The sequence below is a fragment of the Pteropus medius genome, unplaced genomic scaffold (assembly GCF_902729225.1).
Source record: "Pteropus medius unplaced genomic scaffold, Ma_sr-lr_union100, whole genome shotgun sequence".
NCBI lineage: Eukaryota > Metazoa > Chordata > Mammalia > Chiroptera > Pteropodidae > Pteropus > Pteropus medius.
Genome location: NW_024344378.1, coordinates 36,203,059 through 36,218,923, shown reverse-complemented (window position 1 = coordinate 36,218,923; position 15,865 = coordinate 36,203,059). Strand labels below are relative to the sequence as shown.

The following is a 15,865-nucleotide window of genomic DNA, read 5'->3' as shown; positions in this document are numbered from 1 at the left end:
TCTCTCTTTGTCTCTCTCATTTTATTTTTAAGTGGTGGTAAAATATATATAATATAAAATTTAACATTTTAATCATTAAGTCTACAGTTCAGTGGTAATAAGTAATTCACATTGCTGTGCAACCATTACCACCATCCATCTCCAGAACTTTATTTCATCTTTCCAATCTGGAACTCTGTATGCATTAAACACTAACTCCCTTTCCCTCCTCCTCCTGACCCCATCAGCCCCTGGCAACCACCAACTACTTTCCATCTCTCCGAATTTTACTACTTTAGATATTTGCCCTTTTATGACTGGCTTATTTTCCTTAGCATCATGTCTTCACGGTCCATGCATGTTGTCGCATGTGTCAAAATTTCCTTCCTTTTTAAAGCTAAATAATATCCCATAGTATGTATATGCCACATTTTGTTTATCAGTTTATCTGCTGACAGACACTCAGGTTGCTTCCACTTTGTATTAGTCTGCTAGCATGGTATGAGGACTGCCATAACAAAATAACACAGGCTGGGTGGTTTAAGCAGCAGACGTTTATTTTCTCACAGTTCTGGAGGCTGAAAGTCCAAGATCAAGGTGCTGTTGGGCTTAACTTCTGCTGAGGCCTCTCTCCTTGGCTCGTGGTTGGCTACCTTCTCACTGTGTCCTAACCTGGCCTTTCCTCTGTGCATGTGCATCTCTGCTATCTCCGTCTCTTCCTTTCTGTGTCTCTGTCTGTCTGTCCGTCTCTCTTCTTATAAGGACATCAGTCATATTGGATCCTTATGACCCATTTTATCTTAATTACTTCTTTAAGGGTCCCATCTCCAAATACAGTCACATTGGGGGTTAGAGCTTCAACATGTGGATTGGAGGGAGGCACAATTCGGTCTATAATATTTCTCTTGACTATTGTGAACAATACTGCTATAAATATGGGTGTGCAAATATCCATTTGAGTCTCTGCTTTTAATTCTTTTCGGGCATATACCCAGCAGTAGAATTGCCAGATCATGTGATAGTTCTAGCTTTTAATTTTTTGAGGAACCACCATGCTATTTTTTTGTAGCAGCTACACCATTTTACATTCCCATGGCATTGTTTCTTAATTTTCTGAAGAGTTTTGCTCTTTTAAAGAAATTATTCTGATTTCCAAGGTGCTCCATTAGGAAGCCTACCTGGAGTTGTTCTTTTTGTCTCCCAGGTGTTTAGTTAGTAAATCTTTCCAGAAAATTGGTGCCCTTGCTCCTTCTGGACCTCCTTTCAGCAACCTTGGGCTCTTGCTTCCAAATTCAGCTGCTGGGAAAACATCCCAGAAAGGAGGAGGAAGCAGTAAAAAGTGGTCAGGTCTCAGGTAGATGCTTCATTGAAGCTGTGGGCATTCAGGCAACAGTCCCTGAGCACTGAGGATGTTTGTGCCAGATTTCACCCCATCTTGAGCCTGCTTATGCACCTGCCACTTTTAAAATGGCCAAGGCACAATAGATTTTAGATATTCCTCAATAAGCAGCTGTGTAACACTGCTGTAGGTTTGCATTTAGTAACATCGGCCGTATGAATGAGGGTATGTGTGCGGGAGCGGGTATTGTGAGATGGAGCAGGTGGGGTGTGAGGAGATGTTGGGGGTAGATGTGTATTGGAGGCAAGGTATCAGTGTGTGGGGGTAGGGGTAGACGTGTGTGTATGAAATAGGATATGAGAGTGGGAGTTAGGTATGAGAGGGTGTGGTAGGTAGGGTGTGGGGATGTGTATGGTAAGGCGTTTGTATGTATGTGTGGAAAAGGGGATGGAAGGAATGAGTGAGAAGGAATGAGAGTGTATACTGGGTGGAGGTGGGTGTATTTTGGAGTTAGTGTGTGTGTGGAATAGTGTATAAAAGTATGGGGGTTTGGCATGAGGGCATGTAGGATGGGGTAAATGTATGTATAGAGTATGGAATAGAGATACGTGTGGGATAGAGTGTGAGGGTATGTACAAGATAGGGATGGGATGTGCGTGGAGTAGGATGTGAGCGTGTGGCAGTTAGGGTGAGGATTGTGGGGAGTAGGGTATGTGGAGATAAGGATATCTGGAGATAGAATTGTAAATAGTATGAAATTAGAAATTAATGTGTGTGTGTGTGGCCAATGATATTATTATTATTATTATTGTGTTAAAGATTGGTCTAAAGTAAGAAAAGACCAATGGCTTCACTCTAGGTGGCCACCCCTGCCAGGAGCCTAGTGGGTGGAGGAGCTGCTGAAGCCCGAAGACCTTTCCCACAGCGGGGGGAGTGGCGCCATCATCGACAGGGACGCAGGCATGACTCACTTTCACCTGGCCTAGGGAATTAATTTGCTGGACATCTGCATCATGTGCGTCAGGATATGTGCGTCACTCTGTATGACTTTGTTTTTATTAAGAACCATGGGAGAAATTTAAAATGAGAAATGAAAGCAGTGGCGGGGGGAGCTTATACTGGGAGCTATGAAAGATGAATTGCTTCTCCCTCAGTGGCTGGGTCACACTAAATGACCAAGGTCATCTCCCTCATTCCCTGTACTCTATTCTTAATAAAAGGCAGCTGCCTTTTATTCCATGTGAGAGAAGTAACTTTACAATACACATACATACGTGCACTCACACGTGCACGTGCGCATGCACGCACACACTCATACTCCATATCTACATACACACGTAGATAAGGCAGCCCCGAAGCACCTCCCAGATGCCAAGCAGCCTCTGCAGCACTAACTCTTTGTGCACTGCGGTCTGCTGCAGTCTTTGCAGTGGAGAGATGCTGGCTTTTATGAATGGTAGCCTGGGAGGGGCCTAAAGTCATCCGCTCCTGATGTCAGCACAATGAATAAAGCACTTGCAAAGTGTAAAGCCTCAAGCACTTGGGAAGCAGATACCTTCTCAAATTGGTTGTCTGGCTGCAGCGACTCTTGCTGACGACATCACTAGTCCCATGTGTAACAGATAATCCATATACAGTAGGATTTAAATGAGGCAGAAACTGAAGCCGCCTATGGAATAATGCATAGCTGATTCTGGCACAACCAGCTCTGCTTGCAGCAGTTGGTACTGTGACCCTCTTCCTGCCAGGTGCTGGGGAAAGGTGCTTGCAAGAGCTGCAGATCCACTGTTGTGTGTTAGGCATTTACTTAGCTAGTCCCATGTTCTGCTTTTGCTGGCAGAATTCCTTGCTGAAGCTCCAAGCCCTTGAAACTGATCTCTGCTCTGCATTTTTGACAAACCAGGAAGAAGCTGCTCAGGTGCATGGCGTCAAGGACCCAGCCCCAGCAACTACCCAGAGTGTCCCTGCCGAAGTGGCAGATGCTGCAGGTAAGAGGCTCGCTGGGGTAAAGTCCTCATTTGTACTCTCAAGATAGTTTAGCTTGCTACTTCATCCTAAATCTGGCCCCCTGTGGAAAATGGTGCCTGGTGCAACGTGAATGCCGAAGAGGCGCTTGAGTTATACCTGAGGAGCTGAGAGGGGTCAGGAGGAGTTAAGATGTGCTATGACATATAGAGCCTTCTCTCCAGCTGGGGGCCAAGAGTCACACTTACATAGATGAGTGTCAGGTGAAAAGTACCCATTACAACTCCTAGTCTTTTTTTCTATTTGGTCTCTTGTGACAAATGGTGTGCTTATTTTATATCACTAGGCTTAGATAATCTGTGCTTGAAGCTCATGAGTTTCGAGACATGATATTTTTGAGGTACTGAGGAATGAGGGTTTCAACATTGCTACTTCTTTTCTTCTGTTAATTGCTTGTAAGATGGTCCAAGGAAAGTGGAGGTGAGTGGTATATCATTCTGATCCTGTATTGTCTTGTTCTGTCTCATTTTTTTAGCATTAATTTCTGTATTGAAAATTCTCAAAATTGGGTTTCATTTGTCTGTTACTTTCTCTAGTTTTAATCCAGAGGATGATAGGTTGACTTTCAGCAGAAGGCAAATTAATGTTCCTAGGAAGACTTAGACAGAAAAGAAACACTAATTTACATGAGTAGAAATGAGAGCACAGCTTATCTTTTTTAACACAAATGGGTCAGAGGTTTGCAGACTGGTTCCTGGATAGATGGTAGAAATAAGCTTAGGTGAGCTTGCTTTGTGAGATGTCCTTTATCTCCAGGAATTGAAGGAAGAGGTTTACAGAGGTAATCTATTTCAGTACCATTAGCGATAGCACATTCAAACATTACTGTTTCAAACACCCATATAATCTAAACAGGCAAAATAGTCATCTCCAGTTTTTGGATGTTTTTAATAATAGTAGTTAATAATTACTAATGGTAGCTACTATTATTATTGAAGAGTTTCTATGATCCAAGCACTTGTCTGAAAACTTTATATCTATTATATTAAATCCTTAAGCTAACATGTGAAATAATACTATTTACAGTAAGGACACTGAAGCCTAGTGTAACCCTGCTAGGAAACAGTAAATTTTTTCCCCATGGATGCAGGTGGCCAGCAGCTGGCTGTCCTTGTTGCCTGGTGAGCTCCCCTGCTCTGTTTGCCATTGTGTTTAGATGAAATGCAAGTAAAATTGGGCATGAGCCAATGTCAGTCCAATTAGGGGTTTAAGTCAGATTATTAGACAATGCCCTTCTTCTTCCACTAACCTCAGCCAACAACATACAAAACACATGGAGAAGTCTAAGCCAAATACAAATTAACTTTCGAGTTATGTGATATTTGGTATACGATACAAGTATCCAGCAAAGAGTATTTAGTAAAATATTTATTGAAAGTTCGATATGGATATATATCTATATATTTTATAGTGAGTGTATGTGTCTTATTTTCTGGAAAAGTCAAGTGCATTTTCTCACTCTAGATGAACAGGATTTTGAACAAGCTTATTAACACTTCTCGTAACATGGGAAATATACTGAGTTTATGTAGGCATTGCCCATACAAAGGAACTGTCAATATATTCCATATTAAGTGTCAAATGGCAGAAATAGACAGAAAGCTTCTTATAGAGGAGGCTTGTGTGTTGGATAGTGGATTTTCCAAAATGTAGGTGAATCTGAGATGTCCCATAGCCCTTCCAAGAGTCTATGAAAAAGAGTTTTTCATTCTGTGTGTGTGCATGTGTGTGTGTGTGTGTGTGTGTGTGTGTGTGTGTGTGTACACTAGGCAACAACAGCTCTTGCAAGTTTTCAGTGATAAAACCCATCTTGATTTTTTCATCTTTGTGGACCTTATGAATGAGGAGTCTCCATTAGCTAAAATGACTGAGTGGGAGCTAATATGGAAAAAGTGAAGAAGCTCCAGCCCCTATATTCAGCCTTGTAATACTTTGACACATTTTTCTCTAATTTTAAAATAAAACCCTTTGATACAATCTGGAAACTAGATAGTCTCGGGGATCTAAGGAGTCTCTTCGTTTGGCAGGGACATTGCCAAAGTGAGAGGCATCTGGAAGAGGCTTTCACAGTTAAGTTATAGGGCATTTGGTCTCATTGGCTTCCAAGACACACTTATAAGAAGACCATACATTTTCTAATCCATGTGTCACTCAGAAGAAATTTTGTTTTCATATTAGATCAGCAGTTCCAACATTCAGCAACATTTCTAGACTGATCTTTGAACATCTGGAAACTTTAGTTTTTGTGCGTGTGTAACTCCCTGATGAGACTGTGATTGCATAATGTTAGCACAGATGGCCTTAAGTCTATAAAGATTATAGTAACTTAAAACTTCCTCTTAAAGTCTCGCGTCTACCTCTGAGCTTTTCGTGTATATAAATACTCAATTAGTATTATTGATGTCAATAATTGGTATAACAGACAAAATCTAACAGGTGATTTTTACAGGAATATCTTACTATAATATTCTACTAATTAACCATTAAAAGCAAACATTCACAAATAAAAATTTATGTCATTCAAATAAATTTCAGACTTACTTTACACTTGAGGGAGTGACTTAAGTAAAGTTTAACTTTTGCAGTGGACATCTGAAATGATGGTCTGAGCAAAGTATTGTAGCCTCTATGTCTTGAGATAACACTTGGCTTTTAACTTGGGTGTATGGGTTACAGAGGTCAGTCTCACCCAGTAAAATACCTAAAATGTTCCCATGTTCTAGAAATCCAATTATAAACTGCACTTTCAGTAAGAACACATTTCATGGCAGCCCTCGAAGTACAGTATTCTAGATAGTGTTCCTGAATCTTCCTGCACATCATAATTACCAGGAAGTTTTCAAATGTGATTCTTAGTCCTCATCTCTAGACAGTCTAACGTGGAAGTCCTGGAATCTTTATATTTTATGAACACTTCTGAGTATTGGGAAATACTATTCAAGTGGACAGTGTTTTTGAATTGTGAGAGAGAAGGTTGGGTTCTCTCAGGTTTTCTTTGACTCTGCTTCACCTCAATTTCATCAACAGAGAGAGGCTCACAGATCACATGGACTTATAACTCAGGGTCTGTGACCTGTCAGCTCAGTTCACTTACATCAGGAAGAGAAAGGTGCTCAAGCACCCAAGTGTGTAGGCTAGAAATGGTGAGATGGGGGCCTGGACAAGTGATGGGAACAGAGACAGATTTGAGGGGTTTAGAAGCTGTTAAAGAAAAGTGATAGAGAGGCAACCAGTTGCAAGGCAGCTTTGGGATGATCTCTAGGGTAACTAACTGTCCTGGTTTGCCCAGGACTGTCCCAGGTTTTAGCACCCAAAGTCCCACATGCTAGGAAATCCTGAGTCCCAGGCGATCTAAGACAGCTAGTAACTCTACCTGTAGGTTGCAAACTGTAAAATGTGAGATGAAAACCCACACTGTATTTAGGCTCAAAATTCCTGTAACTGAATTAATAGCCTCTAACTGCTGAAGCAAATGTATCCTCCATGGCATCAGTAAGCATCTTTTCTGGTGTTGTCGAATGGAAGATGGAATGAAGATTGGCTTTTTAACTTGTCATTTTTAAAGTATGTGCAAGGACTGTTTGACGTTCCACATGACTAAGCATAGTAACCCCAGTTCTGTCTGACCATGATTGATGACATGGAGTTTGTAGCAAAAACTGTCACTGGAGACAACTGAAGGCTTATTATTAGAAATAATTATTCCACAGAAGTACCTAATTAATTCTTTTATTCTAAAATATTGATTTTTCAAATCAAACTTTCCATTTGGGCAAGAGCCTTGTCGCTAATGTCAATTATTAGAGAACACTAATGTCATATATCTATTTACAATCTATATTTATTCCCAGAAAGAATTCTGCATGGTTGTAGGTTTCTTCCAAATGTTGAAGTCGAAGTAACACAGAGTTGAAGAGGACTTCCTCTCTCACATTTTAAGATACTGTCCACTTGACCACAAGTTCCCAATAACTTCGAAGTTCTTATTGAACTTAACAGATGTCTGGGCTTCCTACCCTAAAATGCAAAACTAAAATACAGAGATGAGGCCTGAAAATTTCTGTGTTAGAAAGGCTTCCCTGGTGATTCTTTGGTGTAGGGAGATCCGGGAACACTTTCTATAACATAGTGCTCCTCTAGGAATGCCATGAAATGTGTTCTTGCTGCACGTGCAGTTTACAATTGGATTTCTGGAACAGGGGAGCTCTCAGGTATCCTGCTAGGTGGGCTGATCATCCACACAACTTGATGTTTCATTTTATCTGGCAGCAGCCCCAGACAGTCATTGAAAGTCAGTAAGAGGGGTTCTCCATTACTTCGACCTTAGGAGTACACAGAATTCCAAATATCTTTTAGAAACTTTATTGATTAGGGTCTATGTGTTATGTGTGTGTTATTTCTAAATCCTCTGAACCTTTTTATGTTTTTGGTATGTACCACCAGTTGCTTTAACTAAAAAATAACTACCACTGTGGAAAGTAATACTTTCATCTTTTTGTCCTAAATTGGTTCCTTTAAAGCAGTAGTTTTCAAAAAATCAACCAGGGTTGAGTTTTTTGTTTGTTCGTTTTGTTTTGTTTTGTTTTGTTTTTTTAATACCTTGGGGATAGTTGGAAATATCTGGAGATATTTTTGGTTTGAAGCTGGAGGGTGAATGCTACTGGCATCAAGATGATAGAGGCCAGGGATGCTGCCCAACATCCTTTAATGCATAGCACTGCCCCCTCCTCTCCCCACTGCCCCCAAAAAGAATTATCTTGTCTGAAATAGTTTATCTTGTCAACAGTTTAGAAATACTCTTTTAAAAGCTTTTTAAATGGATAACACCAGGATTAATTAACAATGACCTCTTCATCTGTGGGAGGCATTGTTACATGGATTTTCTTATTTTATCTTCAACAGTCCTATGAGGTAGGTGCCATCATTATCCCCAGATGAAAGATGAGGAGATAAATTTGGAGAGTTAATGTAACTTGCTGAAGATCCTACAGCAACTGAGTCACGGAGGTTGAGAGGAAAGGGGAGGAGTTAGTTGGAATCCATAGTCTAAATGCTTTACACTGTTCTATTTGCCATCCAGCCTGTGTTAAATCCGCATAGTTCTAATGTTCTAGAATTTGAAATTAAGCCCATAGCCAACATTTATACTGTCTACATAACTAATGTGTTTTGAAAATTATTTTTTCTTTATGCATCCCTGACTTTGTTTCGTCAGACTGAAAAAACCCATGTTTGTAGTTGTTTACCCTGTTATAGCCCCTCTGTTCCCATTGTCATGTCAGCTCCTCTGCTCTAAACCATCTCTAGGATGCTGCGCCTTTCTTGATGTGCACTTACCTGACCTGAGTAGTGTATTCCAGATAGAGTCGAATAGTAGAATCGTATTTGTAAATACGGGCTTAGGTATTATACTTTTGCAAAATAATACCATTGGGAGAAATAGGGCAAAGTGTACAAGGGATCCCTCTATTATTTCTTAAAACTACATGTGAAACTACAATGATCTCCATACAAAATGAATTAATACCTAAAAAAATATGGGCTTCGGGGTGTTTTATAAAATAATTACAAAATAATTATGCTTATTGGATTCCAACCTCTTCCTAGAGAGGCACACTGTTTTTTTGGCCTTTTTATCATTTCAGTGTATTCCATAAGAGCTTTAAAAATCCCATTTTCTATCAAACTAATAGTTTAGTGCTTATTATTTAAGAGTATGTGGAGTAGTTTTCCCCAGCTGCATTGTCTCCTGGTCCACAATGAAGCTTGACTGCCACTGTTGAGCTTCTTCATGGTTTGTGAGCATTTTCTGTGGTTGCATAGCATTTTATCTTTGAAAAATATCAGTATTATCTGCAAACTCAGACTCCTGACTCAATTTCCTCTTTTTAGGCATTTTCGAAATGTAAAATAAGATTAATCCAGGATCTATTTGCAAGGATTAATGCTGACATGTCCATCATGAAGATACTAATTCAACCCTGTTCTTTGCTGCATATTCTTAAGTAGATTTCATATCCATTGCAAAATACATATCCCAATCATCATTTGGTTTTGCTTTTAAACAACTTTTGACATGGAAAACATGCCATAGACTTCTTGAAACACAAGTAAATTATATTCATTGGCTTTGCCTTTTTCAGAAACATAGTTCTTTGCAGAATTTGATATGCTAATAGGGTGATCTTGGCCAGAATGGTATCTACTTGTTAGGACTGTTGTGAGAATGATGTAGCTAAATACATATGAGGCTCTTAGCACATCCCCCATGATAAATGCTCAATAAATGTCAGCTGTCATTATTTAAAAAGCTTGGCATTTTTGCCATATTCAGAGCTTATGTTGCCTTTCCTCCAGTTAATACTGCTTATATCTGTCTTTAAATATCACTCTATCACAATTTCTAACTCCTTTCAAGGTGTGGGTATGCCATTAATACACTTCCTTCCCTAGGTCTCCTTTAGAGGCTTGCATATCATTGACTTTACACTAATTCCCTTAAGCAAAATGTACTTACAACAGCAATAATCTATAGGGGTGATGACTGAATAATTACCTCCTATTACAATTGAAACTACATTTGTTACCATAAAGTCTATCCTGCGCTAAAACTGTGACATAACTTAGCTGGAAAGTATCTTTACTATTAGTAATTTTTTTCTTATGCTTTTATAACCATCTTCATAGTCTCTGAAAGAGGAAGTTTCACATTAACCCTTTATTTTCCAAAGAAAGTCCTTTTTAGATGATTTGAAAATTCACAGATGACAATGCAATTCTCTGAGGCCATTTTTATAACTGCTTTGTTGGAAGGAGAAAAAAATCAATCCTACAGCTGAAACTTTCAAGTGACGATTTAAAAAACTTTTTTTTTCACTTTATAGCTCTTTACAAATGAGGATTCTGAGTTTGATGAGGCTCGCCTGGCCAAGGATATAACAATGGCGAGCAGGTGGCGTCTCAGACCAAGCCTGGGGCTCTGACTCAGGTGCCCAGGCTTTTAACGAGCAGGCTTATAGTCATGTTATTTTTTTTTAATTAATAGATTTTTTTTTCAGAATAGTTTTAGTTTCACCGGAAATTGAGCAAAGGGTTCTCATATACCTATTTTCCTCTGCACATAGTTTCCCATATATCATAGTCATTTTTAACCTTTTTTCCTGGTTATTTGTTCTTCCATGCTTATGAAGAAGAGTACAGTGTAGAAGTGACCAGATGGCATGCCTAGATGCTTGGAGTCTGAGACTGCTCTGGAAACCCCCTCAGGTTCATAACAGACAGCTTCTCCTGTCTCTTCCAGTTCCCTGAGAAATATATTTTTCTGTGGCTCTATGTAGCACTGGGCGTCCAATCTCTGACTAAGTTTTTCCACCTGACGTGGTGCCTAGTAAAGATACAGCCTGCATTGAAGGTTGGAATTTCCTTCAGTAGTCTTTCTGTTTGCTTCTATATATTTTATTTTTGTTCTGTTTTGCAAAGTACATCTGCTCATAAGTGAAAACTTTTTTGAAAATGGCTCTTGCTATCTTAATAGCAGATTTTTATCAGCAGTACCACTGAGGTTATCAATGGTGCAGGATTCGACTAGAAGACCTGAGGAATCATTTAATCTGAAAAATGATCTGCATCACAGCACCCAGCTTTCTCTATATACCAAGATGGCACTTCTGAATCTTGGACACTATCATGGGTGATGCTTACTCTGTCCCCGGCCCCATAGCTCAGGCAGAGCTCTGTAATCTGAGCATTTGGCTCTACTTTTGTGACACAATGAGGGAAAAAGGTGTTTTCAAAGATAAGATACCGTTCACTGGCCATTTCCTTTGGTTTTTCTCAACTGCCCTTTGACAGTGTGCATAGAGGCAAAGGAATAAGCCTTGAATAATCAGAAAAGTGAAAAGATTCATCTAGTCACTTGGTAGATTTGTCTAAATCATTGTTTCTTCTTTCCTCCTCCAACTGGGCATTTGGTTTGGTGCTGAATAGAAACTGCCTCTAAAAATATGACTTATCCCTGCCTCAGATGTTCTTCTACAAAACAGTGCAAAGAATGGATCCATTTCCGATCCCAGTATAACAGATCTGGAGATCTCACACCTGCCCTCAGTGTGGTTGTGTCATTGCGGCCCACAGCACGGTTCTAATTTAGGGTAGAATTCTCTAACGTCTGAGGATCTGTCTTCCATTGGCAAGAAGTTCACTTCCATTGCACGTTTCCTCAGAATAAACTCCGCCTCTCCTTTCTTCTCACCCACCCTGCCACCCTGTTGTTTGTCTTCTTTTTCGTCCTCCACAGCTTTCTGGCTGTTTCTCTTCCTCACCCACTACCTTGCCGCTTTGTCTTTCTCTGTTTACATTGGATCTAATGGTTTTTACTGCTTCTTTTCTTTTCCTTTGCTTAGCTAGTTATGGTGTGAAATTAAAGTATATTTAAGATATTTATTAACCTAAATACATAGATTTTTTTGAGTATCGTTTTAATACTAAAAATTCCAGTGAGTTCAAACTGTTTATGCCTCCCAAAATGGTATTATAAACAATATGCTACTCAAATGACAGTATGATTTTTCTTTGTTATTTATTCCTTATTCTTACCACTGAGACAGTGAAAATACTAAAAAAAAAAATTAAAAATTAAAAATGTCTTTCGTGAAAGTGTATATAAGTTATTACTGAATTTTAAAAATAATGAGTTATAGTATAACTGGAAGATGTATTTATGTATTTCTGCTATTTAAATGTTATGTTTACTTGGTAAAAAAAAAAAAAATTGTTGTATATGTTAGTTGTAATAGCAGTAACTCAAAAACAAAATATTCCCAAATGGCCCTCCTATAATTCTCGAGGAAACAGATGTGATGGGATTAAATTTATCTTCAGAACTACTCAAAAACCTAAAACCTAGGTCTGTGTTTACCAATGAAAATTTAAATAGAAGAATGTAACCAAAAATGCAGAGGCAAGGCATAAGTTTAGATCTGAGCTAAGCTTCTCTATCCATGTACTTTTCTGGTTTTCAGGAAGAATTTTGGAATTTCTCGTTGCTTAGCTAACCCAGTGCCCTAATCTATTAGCTGTTTATTGTAATTGAAATCACAGAGTACATCGGCTCCTTCAAAATGAAAATGGGGCTCATTGCCCCCACCTCGCTCCAGAAGTGGGGTTTGGGGAAGTATGTGCTGACATCAAACCCAGTTAGACTCTGTCTCCTGAACTCCATACCTGCACATATCCAGAGCCTACTGGGCACCTCCACCTGGATAACCAAAAGTGCCTCTTAACTCAAAGCTTCCAGAACTGAACTCACTTTTCCCTTTCCCAGCTGGCTCCTCTTCTCAATTCCATAACTAGATAAAAGATACCACCATTAAATGCAAAACAACAACAACTAACATTTATTAACGGATTATTATGCACACCCCCATCACCCCAGGTACTGTCCTAAGCACTTGAGTTTCCTTATCTTCTTTAAAATCCTCTCCACAATTTACAAGATTATGTTATCATTCTTACCAAAAACAGGACTTGGCATACAGTGGGTGGTCAATAAACCTTTGTTGAATGAATGGATTCCCATTATACAGATGGGGAAATTCATATTGAAAAAGACTGAATAAAATGTCTCAGGTCGCACATATGATAAAACTGGGATTTGAATCTACGTGTTTTTGAGTCTATAGCCCATGCCTTTATCCATGATGGCAAACTGCCTCTTGGTATCTGCAGGGCACCTGTCATAAAGCCCTGCTTTCACAGTGACAAATTTCCTACCCCTCTAGCTCCCTGATGTTTCTAGTGGGCATCCACAGAAGCTGGCACACAGAAGCCTGCTTAGAATGCCAGCCTTCCCCCGCTCAATAACTAGGTCAGCCTCACCAATCCGAATCCCTCTTCATCTGTCCCATTTGTCCTCATTCCTAACCTGTCCATCCTAACTTTGGAGATAGCACTTCTCCTCTCTTAGTGGCCTGTGAGCAAGCAAGCCCATCTGTTTTCCCAGGCTTAGTTATTGAAATGACTTCAGGCTTCTCTGGGTTCTCTCTCTGTGACCTCATAGCTAGCCCCTTAATGCCTTCAGATGCTCAAATTCTACATACCCCAAACAGAAGCCATTGTGTATCCATTAGATGTTTTGGGATTGTTTCTTATTTTTGTTTTGGCAGCTCTCTTTGTGTGAGGCTGGCTGAGGACTCTAATGCTTAAGCCTCGTTACAATCATGCACATGCTTTTGGCTCATTTAGCTTTTAAAACCAACCGAGGCTAATGTTTGGCATTTTGGGATGTACCTAAATGCCACCTATGAGCTCACCATGGTGAGCAAACCCAAGAGTGCAAATTAACAAATCCACAAGATTGGCTAATTTAATACTCGGATCTCAGCAGTCCATCTCAAGTGGCTACAGATAGAGGTTTACTTAAATTTTGAAAGACTTTAAAAATTCACATTAGAAAGAGATATTTTTAAATCTTACTGACTCATTTAACAGCTGTAATACAGCATCTGCTTCTGCCTGGGGTTGCAGCCAGATCAGAAGTGGTCTCTTGGCCTTCACACACTAATGATAATTATCTTCTCTATGTCCCCTACTGCTCAATGAGTGAGCCACTAAAAACACTCTTCATCTCCCAGGGTCAGGGATCTGGAGTCTTCTATCACGGACACTGTTCAAAAGGCATTAACACAGTCACACCGCCTTCCCTATGGAATTTAAAATGGAGATCATATCACTGCCAGCCTCATGTGGTTTTATGAAGATTAAATACATGCAAAAATTCTTACAACCCTGAGGACATAGAGAATCACTCCATAAATGTTGCATATGACTATTATTTATAAATAACTGGTAATGACAATGTGTTCACGGGTATATTAGGTCTCATTTCAAATATTAACCCCATTGAGACTCCTAGTATAGCTTCAATAAGAGAAAGTAATATTTCACTTTCTTATTTTGATGATATTAATTATTAAAATGATGATTTTTATGGTACTTTTTTTACTACTTTCTATGCCTTCTTGATGTTTCACCAAATAGATATGCTATACTTGGGTGAATAGTGTTATTTTTAATAGCAATTTACTTTAATGTGTATTAGTAAAAAAAAAAATGTAACTAGCACATTAAATTCATGATTTCTTGGCCATCATGGCCCAGGATGAAGCTGAAATTTTAAAAAGCTGTAGGTCGAAATCTATCTAAAATACATAGTAAATGTATAACTTTATATATATATGTATATATCTAATATGTACTTCTTTACTATATATATACTTATATAGTAAACAAAAGTTTATGTAGATATGGCAAAAATTTGTAGAAGATACAGTTTCATATCATTCTCACTTAGTCTTATGAGGCAGCACCATTATTAGCCCCATTTTACAGATGTAAAATCTGAGTTTTATAAAGGTCATCATTTCTGAGGTCTCTCTTAAAAGTGGTGTACCTGGGATTCAAACTCACCATCTTTGCTCTCTATTATGTCATCCCTGGGGTTGTTTCTCACTTCTTAGCAAAGCTTATTTTCTTTTTTAAGTCTTTATGTAATTTTTTTATTGTTTTTTCTTTCTTATAAAATTAAGACATCTGTTACAGACATTTTAGAACATACAAAGAAAGAAAAACAAAATTTTTTTTTTATTGTGGTAAGAACACTTAAATGAGACCTACATTTTTAATAGCTTTTAAAATGTACAGTGCAGTATTGTTAGCTATAGACATAATATACAGCAGATCTCTTTTCACTTTTCAATCATAGCCCTGTGAGATGGGCCAAACAAGAACATTGAGAGGGGTCGGTGAACCCGCTGGAGCCCCACAAGCAAGTACAGGCACGCCCAGACTCCTGGCTCCCAGACCCTCTCTAAACCACACTGCATCACACGACAGGCCTTGGCAAGCTGTTCTTTCCTTTGGAAGAAGAAATAATGTGCCCCCAGGGAACCATCAGAAGCCACCCGAGTTTAATACTGCCATAAGCTTTTCCCTGTAAGTGGTGGCCTGGGCGCTGTTCCCGGGATAGCAGCAGCGGTGGCTGGCTCTGAATCTATGCTGGCCTCTTCTGAACAAGGAACTCAATAATTCCGTCTACACAAATGCACACACATATACACGCACCAGCTGATTTAATTAAGCCCTTCTCAGCTCAAGTGGTGAGTTTGGACAGAGAACTAAGGTGCTACAAAATTACGAGTTTTTGAGTCTTTGTTGGTTTCCATCTGGTTGCTTTGGGTCTTTTTGGCTCACTGCTGCCTTCAGTGGTGAGTTGGGGAAAAGAGGATCAGGATGTTAATTGGGCAACACTGGTAAATTATTTGAATGCCTACGGAAACAGATGCCATGTAAGTGGAGGTTTACAGTTACTATTGCAGTGCAGTGGGTTTCAGAGCCAAGCTCTTTTCTTTCCTCCACTACAGTCATATGGCTGGCAACCCAATTCCTCCATCTGGGCATTATAAAACAGCACCCAGAAACTCATTAGTTTGACTCTGGGGCCACAGCTGAGCTGAAGAATTGAAG

General features: G+C 39.3%; 1 protein-coding gene across 14 annotated transcripts in view; it reads left to right on the top strand.

Annotated features, from left to right (window-relative positions):
• FAM13C (family with sequence similarity 13 member C) overlaps positions 1 to 15,865 on the top strand; it is a 141,697-nt gene that overhangs the window by 99,627 nt on the left and 26,205 nt on the right. For all 14 annotated transcript variants that reach the window (XR_005654762.1, XM_039871853.1, XM_039871854.1 and 11 more), the window contains one exon: positions 3,222 to 3,306. Coding sequence is in view for 13 of the 14 variants with exons in the window: in XM_039871853.1 (XP_039727787.1) it covers positions 3,222 to 3,306 (85 nt within the window). In the remaining variant the exon portion in view is untranslated. The remainder of the gene's footprint in view (positions 1 to 3,221; positions 3,307 to 15,865) is intronic.